This window comes from Lepidochelys kempii, chromosome 6, assembly GCF_965140285.1.
Source record: "Lepidochelys kempii isolate rLepKem1 chromosome 6, rLepKem1.hap1, whole genome shotgun sequence".
NCBI classification, from domain to species: Eukaryota; Metazoa; Chordata; order Testudines; family Cheloniidae; genus Lepidochelys; species Lepidochelys kempii.
The window spans coordinates 69,660,849-69,680,798 of record NC_136385.1 but is presented as its reverse complement, the minus strand read 5'-3'; the positions used below and the strand labels follow the sequence as shown (position 1 = coordinate 69,680,798).

Here is a 19,950-nt window from a genome sequence, read left to right as displayed (position 1 = left end):
AGAAAAGATCATTCAGCAAACTCAAATTTTAGTCTACCCTTTTAAAAGCCAGCAGCCTGATCCTGAGCACATTTTTTCATCCTCACAGACGCAGAAAAACATACTGCCATCATTCCTCTCTACCCTGCCCCTCGCAGAGCAAATGGTAACTCTTCTAGACAGGTAGGGAGCATGTTGCAAAGCCTGAAGCTTTACAGACAATATTCATCTCTGATTTTCTTTATGTATTATTTTTACCGCTTTTGTAGTGCTTGCTGCTCCAGGCTCATGGTTAGCACAAAGTGGTCCAGTCTTCCATGCCTCTGTATCCCCACAGTCACAAAACCCTCCTCCAGTGGAAGTATGCATCTGAAAAATTAAGAGGCATTTCAGACATACAAATACGCATGTAAAAAAAAATCAAGAATACAAGAAAAATATGTATTTGTTACGCCAATACATGCACATTTTATGTGCCTCTAACACAGTGATAAATAGCTATCCTGTAGGAAGTGTCATTGTGTAACCCATATGCTTTCATATTGCAGCATTTTATTTTATTTTTTAATTAAGAAAGGGAGAACTTCAGTGGGGTAGAAGGGTGGGATTTGCTGAAATTATTTATGTGTCTACACATGTGCAGAGAGCAGAGTAGGGAACACAGCTGGGTCTTAACCTTGCAAATTGTTCCATGTAGGCAGAACCCTGCATTTGCATGGACCTGCACTGCCTTTAGCGGGGCTATGTATTGAACCCCAGGTGACCAGAGGGGCAGAATGGAGAGTGGGACACTGCAGTATTTTCTGAAAGCTCCCAGTAGCTGCTTGAAGCCAGTATATAAGTGACCATTAAGGCAGTTCTACATATTTTAACATGCCTTTGACTCTGGGGTAGAGCCATTGAGGGCTTGTGGGCAGATAAGGGAAATATTATATCTAGAGCAGCTAATGAGAGTTCCCATTAAACTTGACTCAAGGATGGAAGATAGGCCAGGAATGTGACTACTGTCAGGGCAGATCTGAAAGCCTGTAACATTTTAGCTACAGGTAAGTGTTTATGCCAGCCTTAAGCCACCATGGAAACCTTTAATAAAAACGATGTGTGGGCCTACAGGGAGAGCTGTGAGAGGAGCTTTTATTATCCTTAAAGCCTATAGAAATCACATTTAGTTATCTGATAAATTGTTTCAAATTGAGATTCTAGATCAACGTGAGAGAAAAGAGCACAACTCAACAGATGAGGGTTAGTAGATTCCTTATTTGACTAAGCGTGGCTTAGGATAGTACCCTACAGAGTGTGTGTGCTACAGAAATCCAAGGAATGAATTAATTTGTGTGTGGTGTTTCAAAACAGGTAATGTTTCAGCTACAAGCAAGAATTCCTATCAGATAGGGAAAGGGAGGCAAGAGAATCATCCATCAGCACAAGACTGAACTGCTGCTGAAAGGATATCATGCACTAGAGTTTTCTTTTATATGCTGGAAAGGCATAACTGTTTTTACTGTGGAGCGACTACGTTTTCATTTTAGTGTCTGAGAACTCATTGACAAGCATTAAACCTTAGGTCCCACAGTTAATCACAAGTTCATCTCTGGAAAAGACTCTGAATGGAAGAGAGTGTGTACACATGCACACACATCAAAAAAAGGAATGCCAATGCCCTGCAGCCTTTACAGTTGTGATGCAGGTTATTATTCATATTTGTTCCAGGGGTACCTTTTGCATAAGTAGCAAAAACAGACTGCTATAGAAAGTCTTTATAGACAAGATTACAGATAGCAAAGCTGTCTAATAGCTTTATTTACAAGTCATTTAGAAGTATTTCAAAGTACTGTTTAAAATCCTTATTCTAGCAAACTAATATATATAATTCGTATACTAAGTAGCTGTGTAGCATTTTCTCGAACCAGTGTTGTGAGATATTAAAACCAAGTTCAGGGTTTTAATGCAATGCCCCAAGTTTGAGTCTGCACAATGCTTTCTGAGAAGTCTGAACTGGCTAGTGGTCCAGCATAAAGTTAAGATGAAGTGCAGGAAAGACCAGTAATTGTACATAATTTGCCCTGATATCCCAGTTACAAGAGTACTTATAAAACAGTTATTAGAAGTAATAATAAGTGGCCTTATCACACAAAATACTTTTTAAAATGTTATTTGCTATTAAAAATGCCCCTTCAAAAAAAAAAAAAAAAAAGCATAATTTAAAGGTTTAGAATGTATTTACGAACTGGGGAAACATCACAACCACTTACCTGCTATCTTCATGTTCCAACTACTGTTACTTGCCCTTAAAGAAGCCATCTTAAATTACCAAGAGACTAGGAAGAGAAGACTGGAAACTCAACTCCTGGCTTCTATTTATCCTTTTAATGTATCCTTTATGGGAGTCAGTTCATCCATATGTAACATATATATGTAGCTAAAATATATGGAAGCTACATATATTTTATTTATATAGTTCACAGGGATAGCATAAGGCTTAAAGAATACTTGTAATGCACTTTAAGATCATCAGATGAAGAGTTTCACAGAAGTGCAGAATAATGTACTTGATCTGACTATTCTCAGCACACCTTCTTCCTCATTACCACTCCCTAGGCCCTGGTCTACACCAGGGTGGGGGGCAGTGGAGAATCCATCTAAGTTATGCAACTTCAGCTATGTGAATAACGTAGCTGAAGTCAATGTACTTAGATCGACTTATCGTGATGTCTTCACCATGATGAGTCAACTGCTGCCGCTCCCCCGTCGACTCTGCCTGCGCCTCTTGCGGCGCTGGAGTACAGAAGTCGACAGGTGAGCGCTCGGGGGTCAATTTATCACGTCTAGACTAGACGCAATAAATCGATCTCCGCTGGATCGATCGTTGCCTGCTGATCCAGAGGGTAGTGAAGACATACCCTAATATTTTGGAGGCTCTTTGAACCTATTCCCAAACTGCCAGGCTACCCTACTGAAGAAGAGCTCCGTGTAGTTTGAAAGCTTGTTTCTCTCACCACCCACCTTGTCTGGACTACCCTATGGTCAGGATAATACACTTAGATTAGCATGCCTGACTTGATTATCAGTGAAGGTGCACTCACTAAATACATGTGTGCACGCATAGCCAGCACTTCCTCTTTAAAGGGCAGTCATGGCCATTTGATGCAGGTAGAAAGAGCCTCTGAGGTGGATGCAAGTTAAACAGCCAAAGTAATGAATCTCATTAAAAACCTAGTACATTTTTAAACTGTGAAAGATTACAATTAAGTTGAATATATGGTGGTTTAGATGCTCTTTAGTGTAACTTTTCTGCAGAGGTACATCAGCTTTAAAGGCTCATGATCCCTGTATGCTTCCACTCAGTTCACAAAACTGAGCATTTGTTGCAATGGCTTTTGAAAGGGAACCACCACCAGTGAAGTCAGGCAGAAAAGGGGACAGCAAAGGACAGTTCAGGAAGAGAGCAGCCTGAGGAGTTACTTCAAATGATCCTTCCCCAAATAAGGGAGCAGCAGTTAGAATTTCTCACTGGTCACATGGATTTGGCTCAGAGACCATCAAAAGGCCATCAGGAAGAGAAAATCCAGGCCTAAAGCAATCTCCTGCATTTGAAACTTAACATTTGTTAATTTCTCTACCCATACCCCCTGCCCCAAGCCCAAAGCAGTTTAAAAAAACTACATAAATCCAAATGCAGAAATAGACAAAAACAGTATGTAGACTGCAATAGTGATCTGACTGGTGAAAAGACTGTACTGGTCCCTGTGCATACATACATGTTTATTTTGTTACCAAATATGGGTTTGGAAACCTCTTTATCAAGGTCAGCTTGCAAACATGTCATTTTTAAGTACTATTTATAGTACTTTACCAAGCTCGATAAACATGCGCTTTTTAACTGAAATTTCAGCATTGTAAATAACAATCAGAGTAACAAAAGGAACAAGTAATCTCTTATGGATTTTAACAATTGTAAGTTATAACAAGTGTCTCAGTCCTATGAATTAAATTATCCTCTTCAGATTTGCTAAAAAGTTGCTTGATTAGCACAGCGAAACCAATTAAAATGAAAGAGTTTGAGATATCTTTTGCACATTCCCAAAAAGCCATAAACACCCCAAAAAGTTATACATCATATCAAAACAAGAGAGAGGTTAGAGAGCTCCAGTATTTTCTGTTCTTTCCACTAAGAGCTAAAGAAGAGGAGAGGAAAAAGTGCCTCTGCCCACTTATTATTTTGCATATTTAATGTACTCTACTAAATCAAAGGCAGATTTAAATCTCCGATGTGGAGATGGAAATTGACACCTCTACAATAAAACCAAAAAACCTGCTCCTGCACATCCCTAACTACAGTGATGGAATTGAGATGTGCAACATGTGCACTGCATTTCTGAGATTTAAATCTGGCCTCTATATCTAATAGGCAACCTACCTGTCTGTTAAATTCTTTGGAATAATCTACCAGTTACAAGGATTATTACTATTGCCTGTGCAACCTTAGTTCAGCGCGCGCGCGTGTATCATTAAAGTTAAGATTTTGTCACTGTTTTTAGTAGAAGTCACGGACAGGCAATAAACAAAAATTCACAAGAGCCTATGACCTGTCTGTGAATTTACTAAAAATAACCGGGTGGCTGAGCTAGGTATGGCAGGAGGAATGACAGCTGGAGTCCCATGGGGCAGAGACTGACAGGCCGAGCCCCCTCGCCATGGTGGCTGGGGGGGCCACCACAGCCCCGGCTCCAGCCGCAACGGGGGCACGCACAGCCCCTGCTCCAGAGTTGGCCACAGTGCGGGACAGGGGCTCACAGCCTCACCTCCAACCACAGGTGCACAGCCCCGGCCACTGGCGGGAAGGGAGATGCACATGGCCCTCGGAAGCCACGAGGGGGGTGCAGGGCCCCAACTACAGCCCCCGCCACAAGGCAGGGGCACACAGCCGAAGAAGTCACAGAGGCTGAAGCCGAAGAAGTCACAGAGATCTGGTAAAGTCACACAATCCATGACTGCCATGACCAAATCATAATGACTATATGATAACTAAGGCTAACTATGTGATCACATACTGTTTGCTCTGCGCACAAAATAGACAGAGTAAGACAGTTGTAGGGAGATGACATGCTCTTCTGTTTAAAGCACTGGACTGGGATTCAGGACAAGAGAGCACAGCTCTGCCATTTACTTACTATAGGTATGTCCACACAGCAACTAGACACCAGCACCTGGCCTGTGAGAGCCAACTTGGGCATGTGCTATGAGGCTGTTTCATTGCTGTGTAGACTTCCGGGCTCTAGCTGGAGCCCATGAGCCAGAGTTGGCTGGCCTGTGGGTATCTAGTTGCAGGTGTCTACTGTATATGATTTTGGGCAAAGCTATCACAATGCCAACACATAAGGTTGCCACATTAAGGTTGTCCTTGCAATTTTAATTCTGCAATTACCTTACTTTTCAGTGCTTAACTTTGCAACTAAAGTTTCCCGAAAACTAGTTTTCCCAATATGCAATTATAGCGTTATGCGCTGGATGAAGCCTTTTTATGTGTTGAGTCAAAACCTCATTGAGACCGATAGTTATGTTTGTTGAAGGGTGAGTTCACACCTGTAAGGATAAACCCTCACCTAAAACAAAAGGAGGATGTGAACCCACCCAGGAGATTTTGCTGAGTATTGTTTTATACAGGTAAGACAGAACAGACAAAAAACAGGGAAAGACATACACGGTTGGATAAATGCACTTATAGGGGTCTGACTTTTGAAGTGCACCAATATGTTGTGCATTAATCGGCCCATGTAAACGCTGCTGGTGTTTCACAGTGCACTTAACATAGTGCAGTACGACACTGTACACTGCAGTGCGCACCAGCAATGTCTACACGGACCAACTAGTGCACAAACATGTTAGTGCATATTAACCCACAGAGAGACAAGCCCTCGGGGAGACAGCCTGAAGGAGCAGCTGAAAGCACAGTGTCTGATCCTGGAAGAAACCAGGGAAGAGTTTTCTGGGTCAGACATGCAGCCTAAAAAAGTGTTCTCGGGTTCTGAGAGCAAAAGAAGCAGTTTTCTGCTATTTGATTTCTTCCTTGTTCAGAGACAGAGGGCTTTGTACAGCCTTGTAAATAAACAAAACTGCAAACAAACAAATATCTGACTAGCACCAATTTCCCCTCCTAAGTGGAGCAACCTACTAGACCACACTTTTTTGTCTAACTGCTCTGGTCAAAAGGGATAACAATAATTAGATCTATGAAAGACATGCTCTTTTTTGTTCCAGCACTCATTTCAACAAATTGGTAATTTTCAGGGGGTAGGAATTGAAGTTTCTCATAATCTGTGTGTATTGCTATTACACACAAGAAAACTTCTCCATAGCAACATGTACAACTTTACAGTACAGATTTTCATACCTTGTAACGATGGTTCTTGTGAATGCTATTCTGAAAGCAGTCCATGCAGAGTACACATGTCGGATCAATTGCACAGTCTCTGCAACAAAAATACTAACTTGGATACCATTCTAAAATAAAATATTCATATACTAGAACTGCTGCCATAGTTACACCTTTACGGCTGGTGCCAAACTCAATTTCAGGCATCAAAGCATGGCTATGTCATGCTACTGATATAGAATGAATGTTCCAACCCTTCCACATTTGGTTTGAACCATATTAGCAATGCTACCGTTTAAACATCCATAAGCAGGGTTCTATTAAAACCAGCCTGACTACCATTTTCCAACAATAGTTGCTAGTACAAGTGTTCCCTTGCCTAGCATGGACAGGGATCTTAAAGAACAACAAGATGTTAGAGACTACTCTTGGGTAGTCTATAATGTGGTTTCTGAATAGAGTTGTAATCATCTTAACAATGCAAGATGTTGATGTAAAAGCTATGTTACATCTGTGTTACATCAGTTACAATTTATAATACGGAAAGGGTCCCTTTATAATACAATTACACATAATATGTTCTTTTAATGTAGTTTTTAATGTTCCAAAGTCAAGCTCTCAAGTTCGGAAATGCCAAAATTAATGTTTCCAGCTCAACTTGAATTCAGCCCCCTAGTGTGTATACATTATGATACAGTCTTAAATTACATGAGCTCATACTATATTTTTTCCACGGGACCTCTGCCTCATTCAGTGCACTGGACAGACCTGTGCTGGGAATGAATTGTTGTTGTGTAGAGAAGGCTGTCATCTGTAAGACCCTGCCTCATTTATGCAGAGCTTGGAAGGTGTGTAGGGAATGAGGCAGGGGACTGCAGGAAGAGAAAATATGGTCTCATGGTAAAAACAAATAAACGCTGCCCTGAAGAACTAGATTCTGCCAGTGCCACGGAGTTTCTATTGCTGGGAAAGTCACTCAAAACAAACTTTTCACAGGTGATCATTAATGGTGTGTTCCTCATTTTCTGGGTGCTTGACTTGAGACCCTGGGTCTAATTTACAGAAATGCTGAGCACTCACTGGTGCTACTGAAGTCAATGGGAGCTATGTTTTGAACATACAAAGTGCTTCATATTGCTAAATACACTGAAAAGTCAGGTCATGGTGCCTCAAATTGGGCACCCAAGCTTAGTAGATACTTTTGACCTTAATAGCTCTGTGCCTTAGCTCCTTATCCATAGAATGGACATATCAAACCCTTACCTCACAAGGGTGTTGTGAAAATAAATTCATGTTTGTGAAGGACTCAGATACTATAGTGATGACCATCACAGAAAAAGCCCATGAGGAAATTAATAATTGACTCTTCGGAGCAGGATTTTAATAATGTGCAGTAAATAAGGCCTAGGGCCACACATTAAAACAAAGAGGATAAAACAAATGATTGAATAGATGTTCACCCTGCATACTGAGTAAGGAAGATATGCAACTGTACTTCCCATTTACTGAATAGTGAAGGGGTCCAGTGGAGAAAATAGTATGTGATCATGTAACAAACTATATCATAATACATACCCACAAGGGAATGGAATTAAGGTTGCATAGACAACTTTCATTCTGGCATTTCCTAATATTTGAGTGCTGGACTTTGCAATCTTAACATAGCCTTGTGTGTGCAATTTCCTAGGTTTTTAAACAAGCAAATTGGAAAAAAAATTAAACAAAAACCAAAAACAACTGACATTCCATCATCTGGCATTATAATGACACCCATATGGGTCATCAGTAGGGTTGGAACCTTTAAATCCACCATACAGACTTTTACTACTTAAGTTAAAGGAGTAATGGATACCAACAGTCGGTTGTCATCCTCTATGTGGACCAGCATTGGAGCGAGAGGGGACACAATTTGCCACTGGGTTCACAGATACTTGCTAACAGCACAGGAATGGAGACACTCTGGAATCATGAGATCCATTCCAGGCTCTGAATGGGAGAGTTCTCTGGTGAGCACTGACTTTTCTGCCCTTTACCCCAAAGCATGATCCTTTCTGCTCTGTACTCTCTAACCTAACCCTATCCTGTCTGTTCCCCATCCCTAGCTCTTGAGCCCAGTCCCATTCTCCTCATCTAGGCAGTTCCAGTCTCTACTCCACAGGTTTCTCACCCCAGTACCAGTCCCTTTGCCCAGCAAATGGTAGCCTCAAATCTCTGGACTCCCTATTGCAGTCTCCCATGCACACTCCCAGTCCCTCCCCCCACAGCAAGTCTCAATTCCCTCCCTCCTGGTTCCTCATCCAATTTCTGTCCCTTCTCCAATGGCTAGCAGTCCCCTTCACCACAATCTCCCATTCCCAGCCTCTACCTGCCCCAATTCCCAGTTTCCCTCTGCTTCCAATCCCAGCCACCATTCTCTAGTTCCAGTCACCTTCCTTCCAGGCTCCCTGTCCCAATCTACATTCCCTGACCCCCACCTTAGTCCAGCTCTTGTCCCCTCTGCATTTGAATAAGGGAGCTTCTGCTTCCACTCTGTCTGTGCCCAGCAGGGCAGTTATTGAGATCACAGTAGAGACAGACTCCCTGCTCTCAATTACAGTCCCCAGCCTGACTTGCAGCAGCCCAGAGCTACAACTGCAGGGAAAGTCCTGCCCTATCCCAGGATGGGGCACATTCAGTTGCTCTGTTGGGATGGTCTGGTCATATGTAGGAGTGGTGAGGTGATGGATGGAGCATGCTTAGTGCAGATGAAATGTTCAGGGAAATGTCAGGAAACCTTATAATAGGCAGTGCTCCCAGCTCACCTAGAATAACATTCGGCTCATATAATGAAATAGTCATTGAATGGAACTAGTATATTTCACTCTTTTCTATCTTAAATTTGATTCATCCCACATACTTAATTAGTCTAAATTAAATGTAGCTTCTTTAAAAAAAATCAGCAAGTATAGCTAAATTTTACAATTATTTCAGCTTGCACAGTGCCTTTAAAATAAAAAGGGATGGGGATCTCCCCAGACTAGTGCATTGTGGGAGTATGACAAAAGAAGATGATAGGATAGGAGGACTGTAGATCAAACCATGCTGCAGTTGAAAGACTTCTTGTGCTTTGGGGACTAAGTCTTCTACACACCTATTGACAATTTAAAGTCAAGAAACTTAATATGATTTGCAAACACCCAGAGAACTTCAACTTTTGCTTTTCACATATAATATAATTTGTGCTCAATTTAAAGTAGATTGTGATAGCAAAACAATTATCATAGCCACTTACTCAAGGATCCTAGCGGGATCCATCTAGCAGCAAAAATAATTTTATAAAGTCTATTATTGCTGAGTGACCTCACAGGAAATATTCATGATGACTAGTGCCTTACCTGCAAGAATATGTAGTCTCCCCACCTTTGAACACCTTCCCGCAGAGTTGAGAAGCTCCGCACTGCCGCAGTTTCTCCAGGCAGACATCCGGGTCTTCCCCAAACAAGTACCACTCCAGAGGGTCAAATATGGTTATCTGGGCCATTTCTTCCTGCTTCTCCAGCAAGGGGTCCATTTCAGCAGAGTAGATGTCTGGAACATACTTTGCCAGTTGTTGTAAAAAGGCAGCCTGAAAGTCAACTCTCTCATCCCACCACTGCAAGAAAATTAGAGTTGGGGTAATACGTCAGTGGAGAAATAAAATTAAGGCAATGAGGATATCTAAGGAGAAACAATGATTACTACAAAACCAGGGGCATTTTCTATTTCAACAATCTGAAGTTCTGTGCACCAGGAAAAATACAAATCCACATTTACAGGATAAATTAACAACAGAAAGTAGTTCATATTTAGTTTTAGAACCTTTGAGACTTAATATTTTGCCCCACGACACATCTCTGCTATTTGCTCCTATTCTAGCTCTTTAGACTCCTACAGGTGCTTTCCAACTGCTCGATTTCTTTTCTTCAGTTCTGAACTTCATGCCTTCTTTCATAGTATTCCCACTCTTTAATTTCTTTTTAAAGTCGGAGGCATTTCTAGTGAACATAAGCCAAAAAAAATACATCTGTCAGAAGGTAGCTACACGCATATTTCCCATAAATACAAGTTATTTTCACAAATGATCCTCCCTCAATAAAATTTTCTCTAGCCAGCAAGCAAAAAGTACAAGTCCATTGGAATTTGGAAAGGGTGGGAGTCTGACATGGAAGGAATAGACTGCTCAACTTGTTAGTGGACTCAACTAAAGAAAATCTGTCACATGAAAGACAAAAAAACTTCACATTTAACTTAAAGATAAAACCTAATAGCAATCGATGGACCTATTCTCCATGAATTTATCTAGTTTCTTTTTTTAACCCTGTTATGGTCTTGGCCTTCACAACATCCTCTGGCAAGCAGTTCCACAGGTTGACTGTGCGTTGTGTGAAGAAATACTTCCTTTTATTTGTTTTAAACCTGCTGCCTATTAATTTCATTTGGTGACCCCTAGTTCTTGTGTTATGAGAAGAAGCAAATAACACTTGCTTATCTACTTTCTCCACACCAGTCATGATTTTATAGACCTCAATCATATCTCCCCTTAGCCGTCTCTTTTCCAAGCTGAAAAGTCCCAGTGTTCTTATTAATCTCTCCTCATATGGAAGCCGTTCCATATCCCTAATAATTTTTGTTGCCCTTTTCTGAACCTTTTCCAATTCCAATATATTGTTTTTGAGATGGGGCAACCCTATCTGCACATAGTATTCAAGATGTGGGCGTACCATGGATTTATATAGAGGCAACACAGTATTTTCTGTCCTATTATCTATCCCTTTCTTAATTATTCCCAGCAACTGAAAAAAACATCAGAAAAATCATGGGGCACCATATTGACACCTTCATGGTTCATAAACAGGGCTGGAACATTTAGATTCACCACACAGACTTCTACCACTTGAGTTAACAGAATAACTGGTAGCAGCAGTAGGTTGTCATCCTCTCGGTAGGCCAGCATTAGAGGGGGGGGGGGGGAAGTACCACACTTTGCTAGTGGATTTCACAGATACGTGCCAACAGCAGCTGATTGTTGAGACTCTGGAATCTTGGGCTCCATTTCAGTCTTTGAAAAGGAATGTGCTGTGATGGGCACAGACTTGTCTGTTTTCCCCAAACTTAATACTTTCTGCCTCTCTCCCCTCCAACTTGTCCTCGTCCAAGTCATATCTCTATTCCATCCATGGCTCCTTGTCCCAGTCCCATTCTCCTTGCATACCCACTCCCAGTGTCCATTCCTCAAGCTTTTTGTCAGTCTCTTTGCCCAGCCAGTACTTGTCTCCTGCTCTGAGCTCACTGTCCCTTTTCCCAATCTCCGTGACACGCAGTCTCTCCCCACACCCAGATCCAGTCTCCTTGCCCAGTCAGTCTCATCCTTCCACCCCAAACTCGTTGTACAACCCCTGGCTCCTGAGTCCTCAGCCAATGTGTCTCTCCATCCCTCACTGGTTTCCAGTCCCAGGCTCTCTCCCTGGACTCCTCATCCAATCTCAGTTTCTCCACTTCTGCCCCTGCCCTGGCTTCTTGTCTCAGTCTCTTTGCCTAGCCACCCCCAGTTCTCTCAATCACACCCAAGCTCCTTGTCAGATTTGTCTCCAATTCCCTATCTTCAGGTCTCTTCCCCCTATACACCCCCACACAGTCCCAGTCTCACCTTGGCTACTTGTCCCTACTTACTCCTTTACCTCCCCCAGTCTGGCTTTTGGCCCCTCTGCATTCAAATCAGACTGCTTCCTTCTCCACTCAACCTGGGTGCCCACGGGGATTCACTGAGAGAACAGGAGAGACAGGCTATCTATTCCCATGCTCATCCCCAACCCGGTCCTGAGCAGCTGGGAGCAGCTATTACAATGTAGTCCTTCCTGAGCTCCATAGCCTTTAACTAGACCATGCTCAATCCCTTTGTGGGGATGGACCATGTACAGTCTGCTCAGTATTAAGAGCTGTGAGGAGCTAGAGCATTCTCAGTGAGGACAGACTCTTGCTAGAGCTCAACAGCTAAAATCTCAAGTCTTTATGCATGTACAAACTACAATTTTTTCAAAGGCTTGTAATGTGGCCAAAATTGGGCAAATTTTCACAGGGATGGCAAAAGGCACAACACAAAGTCTACCGCTAGGCAAATGTCAAGTCTCTGCTCCAAACCATGAGAGCATTTCAAAGACAAGAATGTAACATAAACAACACATTTTTCCCTACCCTCATTCTTGGAAACAGCTGAACTATTTTGATTAGAATTTTCTAAAAAATTCAACTTGAACCAGACACCGTTTAGAATTTTTCAGCCAAATGGTAAAAACTAGCAAAGTTCTAAGCAACTGAACAGGATCTTATCATGAGAAGGGTTGAGCAACCTTAATAATAGGCAATGCTATTAGACCCACCTATAATTAACATCGGACTATTAAAAACTGCATAATTTCCATAAAGTGCCTCATCTTCTCAACATCAGTACATCTACGTCCTTGTCCACACTGAGAACTTTAGGTGATCTCCCACCAATAATGCTGGCAGTAGTGAAAGGTCTACTGTACACTGACCACCAGTGTTTTTACCATTTCATAGTCTAACCCTGCAGCTAGATGACATGGTAGAAAACAAATCATTGGCCATCATTGTTCTCACAGCAGAGTTTAAATTATGAGAGATTTCCCTTCAATTTTCACTGTACACAATCACAGTCATAAGATCAATGCTTTATTTTAAATTTAACAGGTATTCTGTGAGCTTCCTAGTGCTGCAGTTACTGAATCTGAAAGCAAAGCAGACTATAGTAGTACAAATGTTGACTTTCAGTTGATCTCATCTCTTCTCTCAGAGCCCATGGAGTCCTGTTCCTGAGCACAAATCCTCTTGGCCTCCCTGTACTTTGTCAGAGATTCCAATTCCATAACTTAGCATGTCCAGTTCCTGAATTTTAGTAATGCAAATGAAGAAAATCAGAGTAGTAGCCGTAAGGGGTCATAAAAGTTAGAAAAGAGAGAGACCTATTAGTAATTCAATACCATATCCCTGCCAAGGCAGGGGATCACTTCAGAACAGTTTACTGTTTTAGTGGGTACCATGAATGTGAAATCTAGTCAAACAAGAAAACAAAAAAAGTGGTAACAGATTATCAGAAATGTCAGCAGTTTCAGGTACTACACTCTCCCTGAGTTTCCCTACACTTTACAATCATGTTTCCCTATATTTTAAAAATGTTCTCTCTCCTCTGTTGCTGTGGGAAAAACCCAAACAGGGAAATGGACCAATTCTACAGGGAAGCAGTGAAACTGAAACTGTTTGTGCACACAGTACTATCAAATGCATAAAGTGAAGGTACTATTTTTGCCTTCTAATCGTTCACAGAGAATGTCTAAACTACAAAAAATGATCTATTTTAAAAATGCATTAGCCACCCCAGGTTTCAGAGTAGCAGCCGTGTTAGTCTGTATCCGCAAAAAGAAAAGAAGTACTTGTGGCACCTAAGAGACTAACAAATTTATTTGAGCAGAAGCCACCACAATTTAACACAGTTTTAAACACAACTTTGCACCTAGCATAAGCAGCACAAGTTGTATTTAGATACCTGTGGCTAAGCATACAGAAGAAGCTGGGGTCTCTGGGGAGGATTATTATATGGCATTTATTCCCATATTTCCTGGCCTTTGTTAATGCTGCATCTACAACATCATTTTCTTTCTTTCCCTCCCCATTCGGTACTTCCTCCTCTTCCAGCATCTGGATTTGGATTTTGGCAACTCCTCCTGAACTCAATGTGCTGCAAATGACTAACTTTGGAATTTCTCATTTTGCAACTTTTGTCAAAAGAGCTCACGCAGAATCCACAGTTATTTAGGGCATTTGGTCTCTTCTACCAGTCATTTTAGTGTCTCTTTAGAAGGATATGGTTTTTAAGATTACAGAAGTGTTGTCTTATGGCATTACACACCACTAAGAATCCTTGGGAGAGGAATCTTATGTTGTATTCAGACACTTTTTCTGTAAAAACAGACAAATGTCTTTCCACATGGAAATGTACTAAGACCTTTCAAAAAGTTAATCTCTATTGTATGGTGAGCAGTTTTCCCCTAAATAGAAGGGAATGAATTGTGGATGTTTTTGCCAAACCTCATTTAAATGATCATTACCTTGGAAGGGGTTGGGAGATAGAGAATTGCACTTGTCTGGATACAGAAACATCCCTTTAGGGAGACTAAGACGGTATAATGCACAAAGAAGAGGACGGTCACCTCTCCATAAGCTACTTGTGGCTATCTGAACAGGTGTGTATGGAAATGGAACACAAACTTTTATAAAATGATTTTCATCTGTAGATCACAAAGTATCAAATGAGATTTCTGAGTGCTATGATAAAGAAATCCTCTCATTTAGGCTTTGCAATAGGCTTGTTGTTATTTAAATTAATCCAAATCCAATGACACCATATCTATTATTTTTCTATTTCTTATCCTATTCTGTGAATTTGGGGGCTGAGAGTTGAATGGTATCAATCCTACTACATTTTACCAATCACATTAACACTCTGCTTTTCCCTGCTATTCTGTCAAGCAGCTGGAATTCCCAACTCACATTCAAAATAAACTCTTACAAGGTTGAATTTTACTTTAGTGCACAAAACAGTTGTTTTGCTAGTTAAAGTAGAAGCCAGTGACCATTGAAGCCCAGTCTATAGCTCAGAAGACTCCCAGCATTGGACACTGACTACCTTATTGCAGGTGTTCTGAATCTTTTTCTTTCCCCCACAACATGCTATAAAAATTCCACAGCCCACGTGTACCACACAACTGTTCTGCATATCCAGTAGATTAAGAGCCAGGGCCAGCGTTAGAGGGTAGCAAGCCTGGGGTCCCACACCACAGGGGGCCCTGCAAAGCTAAGTTGCTTGGGCTTCAACCATGGGCAGCAGGGCTCAGGCTTTCTGCCTTGGGCCCCTGCAAGTCTAACACCGGCCCTGCTCTCTGATCTATTTTAGCAGACCCCCTGAAACCTGCTTGCAGCCCCCTACAGGGCCCCACACTCCTGGTTAAGAACTGCTGCCTTATTGGGTATTTCTAAAGTCTGCTTTAGAAGAAAAAGATAAATAGGTAAAATAGTTATTTGATAAATGTGCAGCTCCCACTTAACATTGTCCTGTTATAGGAGAGTAGACTATTATGCTTTTAAAAGAGTTCTCAGACTAGAGTTTTCAGGCAAGATTTTATGTTAAAGTTTTTGATTCAATACCATTCCCTTTATTTTCATTTGAAGTCATCAGCTTTCCAGGGGCTGATGAAAGAAAATAAGATCCAGTTCTATGGGCATATAGACACTAATACAAACAATAATAAAGTGACAATAAAGAATAAAGGGCCCCTAAACATACCTGTCCCAAAGAATAAATTCCATATAGCAACCCAGAACTTCAGTGAATATTTGTCCTCCATTTTAAACCTAAATGTAACTTCATGACATGTATCACCTCTGACAAAAAGGCCCCTCCCCTGACTTCAGCTGTGCAAATCTAGGAAGATGGAAAAATCACAGAGCCTTTCAACAGATTATTATTCTTCAAGACAACCTTCAGATCAGAATGATGAGGTGGATGATTTAATTTTATCACTTTCAACAACTGACCTTATGAAAATATTACTTTTCACTAGTGACCCAAACCTATACAAGAGATCACCCTTTATTAGGCAACTGCTTGTTTTAACAGCCTGTTCCAAAATATTGCTGAGAGTACCCAGCTGCAACACTGCTTTTACTGGTGCATCAGGGCCATTCTTGTCATGCCACTGAGTGGCTGCTTAAAGCATATCGAGCAGTCTTTCTGCTATACAAACCCAGGGCAACTTGCGTTTAAGCAAAATATCGCCATCATCCCTTATCTCAAGTTCGCACAATGAAAACTTTATTCCGCCTGTCACTGACGCTCATCTCTACAAGACAATCGATGGTCGCTGGTCACCTAACTCAGGCTTAGGCTGTGCAGACTACACAGCGCACGGGTGTCACCCTCGCATGGGACGGTGCCACTGGGAAACAGCCATTGACCGCAGGCCAGACAATGGGGGCTAGGTGCGTCCACACTGAGCCCGGGGCGCGAACCCCCAGCGGATGGGGGCCCTCACCTCTCCTGAGGGGCGGCAATCAGGGCTTCCGCTACTCCCGCAGCGGGCAAGGGGCCGGGCTCCCATCCGCTGGAGGCTCCAACCTGTCCGCGCGGAGGTTACCAAGTCACCACGGGCCGGGCACGGGCGACCCCCCGGGAGGACCCATAGGACAGGAGTCTCACCATGGCCCGCTCCTGGGGCGGCACGGGCATCCCACCACTCGCTCCCGCCGCCGCTCCTGATCCGGCTCCTCCACCGCCTCCATCCGCCATTTTGAGGGCAACTGACACCGCCGCCAAGGCAAGTCCCGCCCCGCCTCTCCGCCACCGAGCCGATCGGGAACAAGTTGCCGGGGCCGACGGGCCAAGCTGCAGCGCCCCAAGCTGCCTGCCGACAGTGCGCGCACCTGGCTGCCACCGACCATGCGCCAGCGACCTGCGCCTGCTCAGTCACAGCCGCTGAAGCCGCTGCACTTACTTGCTCTCAGAGCCGATCCCGTTTCCTGCTTCCTGGGCAGAGGAAGGGGAAGGGCGGGAAGGGGGGACGGAGCTTCCGACGCCTAGTGGTGGCGGAAGCGAACTTCGACGGAAGCAGCCAGCGCGGGTGGCCAGAATGCGGGTGGACGGCAGAAGGACGGTGCCTCTGCTCAACACCCCTTCCGAGGGGCTGTGGCGCTAAAGGCTGCTCTTCTCGTCAGGGCTTGTCCATAGGAGGAAGCTGCACTGTGATGATAAACCAGTGCAGAGCCCTGTGTGGCCACTCGGATTTTGGTTTACAGTAAGTTGATTAACAAGAAGTTGCTCTTACCAGTCATATAGGTATAGTTAAACTGATACAGTTATATAGCTCCTTGTTTGGACACATATTCTGGAATAAGGCCAGGACTACACTACAGACCTATGTTGGGATAAACGATGTTGCTCAGGGCTGTGAAAAATCCACACCCCCATGGGCTTGTCTACACCATGCAGCTTTTCAGCCTTGTCGCGAAAAGCTGCGTGGTGTAGACAAGCCCATGGGGGTGTGGATTTTTCACAGCCCTGAGCAACATCGTTTATCCCAACATAGGTCTGTAGTGTAGTCCTGGCCTTATTCCAGAATATGTGTCCAAACAAGGAGCTATATAACTGTATCAGTTTAACTATACCTATATGTCAACACAGCCTTGTCAACACAGTGTCAACACAGCCTTGTCGTTAAAAGTCAGCATGTGTAAATGCTCTTTGTCGGCACTTTTGCTGACAAAATACTTCCAGCCCCGCAAGTGGCGTTAGCTTTGTCAGCAGGAGAGCGCTCCTGCCGACAAAGCCGCATTCACACTACCACTTGTGTCGGCAAAATTGTTGTCTTTCGCAGGAGGAGGGGGCTTTTTTAAGTACCCTCGAGAGACAAAAAAGTTTTGTCAACAGCTTCACAGTGTAAACATACCCACAGTTACACCAACCTAACCCCCAGTGTAGACAATGCTATGTCAGTGGGAGAGCTACTCCTGTCGAGGTAGCTACTGACTCTCATGGAGGTTGATTAACTACGCCAGTGGGAGAAGCTCTCCCATTGGCATAGGAGCATCTTCACTTAAGCACTACAGTGGTGCAAACTGCATCGGTGCAGCTGCACCTAGTCAGTATTTTAAATGTAGACCTGCCCTTACTCTGGAATAAGAGTGTTCACACAGTCATTCTGGTAGAACATCAGCCATTTGCATTCACATCTTGTAAGTATAGTTTTCCTGTGTAGACAAACGCTTTATTGCTTTTCAACAGACTTAAATTAAACTGTTGCAAATTTCTCAAATAGACGATACCAAGGCAAAACCTGAAGGGAATGTCATGGGATAAAGAAAGGAATTTCTCTAACCCAAAGTGTTACCACCTACTGAATTTCAAAGATCTGCTGCAAACAATGGAGGTGTTACAGCTTTTCCACAAAAGGTCAGAAGACTCTTTTGTATAATGAAAAGTGTTAGACAACCTACATTAAATTCCATAAAACTTTCTTAACATTTAGAGTTAAAGTTGCCCAGTGATGACTGGTGGCTACCAGCATATGGAGAGAAATAGAAAGATAAGGTATACACCACCCTCACAATGCAGCTTCCAAATCACTACTGGGAATGAGTCCAAACCCCCTTTGGACTCATTCCCAGTAGTGATTTGGAAGCTGCATTGTGAGGGTGGTGTATACCTTATCTTTCTATTTCTCTCCATATGCTGGTAGCCACCAGTCATCACTGGGCAACTTTAACTCTAAATGTTAAGAAAGTTTTATGGAATTTAATGTAACCTTGCCTTAATAAAGAGAGATGCGGAAGTTCTAAGAGAATGCGCCATTGGCTGTGGTGGGCCCCACAGATTTCAATTCCAATACTTATCTGCATGCACTCCAACTTCTTTCTCAGACCTGGGTGTAGTTGTATTGAATGGTGGAAGGATTAGTTGAAGCAGCTTGGCAGAGCTGTTGCTGTAGAAATCATAGAACAATAGGATTAGAAGGGAGCACAAGGGTCATCAAGTCCAGTGATTCTCAACCTTTTTTAATTTGCAGACCCCTAAAAAATTATGAATGGAGATACAGAACCCCTTTGGAAATCTATTGTATGTATACATAGTTAGAGTGACCAGATGTCCTGTTTTTAAAGGGACAGTCCAATATTTAAGCCATCCTGCAGGTGTCCTGACTATTTCTTAAAAACAGGCAAATTGTCCCATATTTTCTGCCTCCCCTGCATCAGTACTGGCGGGTCCTGCTGCTGGTGAGATCCCTGCTAGCCAACCACACCACACACCCCCCCCCCCAACAACAAGTGGGAGGGTGGGGTGTCCAGTGGCTGGCGATGGGGGTGGGTATGCAAGGCTGGTGGCAGGGTGAAGCTGCAGTGTGCAGGGCCAGGCCACTCCCACTGCCGGTCTGCCAGCGCAGCTCCCGCTGCGTGCCGGCTCTTGGCCAGCAGGGCCCCACCCCCTGTTCCATTTCTGGCCAGTGCTGGCTGTGAGCTGCGGCAGCTGGTGAGTGCTGGCAGGCGCCAGCCTTTACATGTTCCCCCTCTTGCTGTCCTCCACCTGCTTTGTCCCTTTGCCTCCCAGCTCCTCCATATTCTCTCCACGCCCCCCGGCGGAGCATGTCCTGCTCCCAGCACTGTGAGGAGAATCAGCCCCTGGTTGGAGTGCTTAGCTCACTAGCAGCCTGCCAGCAGGCTCCTTCCTTCCCCCACTGCCTCTTGGCTGGGCTGGCGCCCCAGGAAAGCCCAAGAGCCTCCAGCCCATGGCACTGACCAGGAGGAGCCTAGCTCTGTGTGTGCCAAAGCCCACACAGGCTGAAGGTTGTTGGAAGTAAGGGGGGTTATTTTAAAACGGAATTTATGGTATCACCATAAATTGTGTTTTGATACTTTGTCATAAATATAAAGGGAAAGGTAAACACTTTAAAATCCCTCCTGGCCAGAGGAAAAACCCTTTCACCTGTAAAGGGTTAAGGAGCTAGGATAACCTCGCT

The 19,950-nt window shown here is 43.3% G+C and overlaps 1 protein-coding gene across 4 annotated transcripts in view; it reads right to left on the bottom strand.

Moving 5' to 3' along the window:
- The window catches only part of UBR1 (ubiquitin protein ligase E3 component n-recognin 1), a 149,748-nt gene extending 132,750 nt beyond the window's left edge, over nt 1-16,998 (bottom strand). For 2 of the 4 annotated variants that reach the window (XM_073348599.2, XM_073348601.2), the window contains exons 1-4: nt 16,641-16,998; nt 9,727-9,983; nt 6,371-6,449; nt 238-348 (exon numbers count right to left, since the gene is read on the bottom strand). In XM_073348599.2, coding sequence (XP_073204700.1) covers nt 238-348; nt 6,371-6,449; nt 9,727-9,983; nt 16,641-16,730 — 537 coding nt within the window. In that variant the 5' untranslated portion in view covers nt 16,731-16,998. The remainder of the gene's footprint in view (nt 1-237; nt 349-6,370; nt 6,450-9,726; nt 9,984-16,640) is intronic. The other 2 variants (XM_073348598.2, XM_073348600.2) reach the window with 2 other exon arrangements.
- Between the last annotated feature and the right edge of the window lie 2,952 nt (nt 16,999-19,950).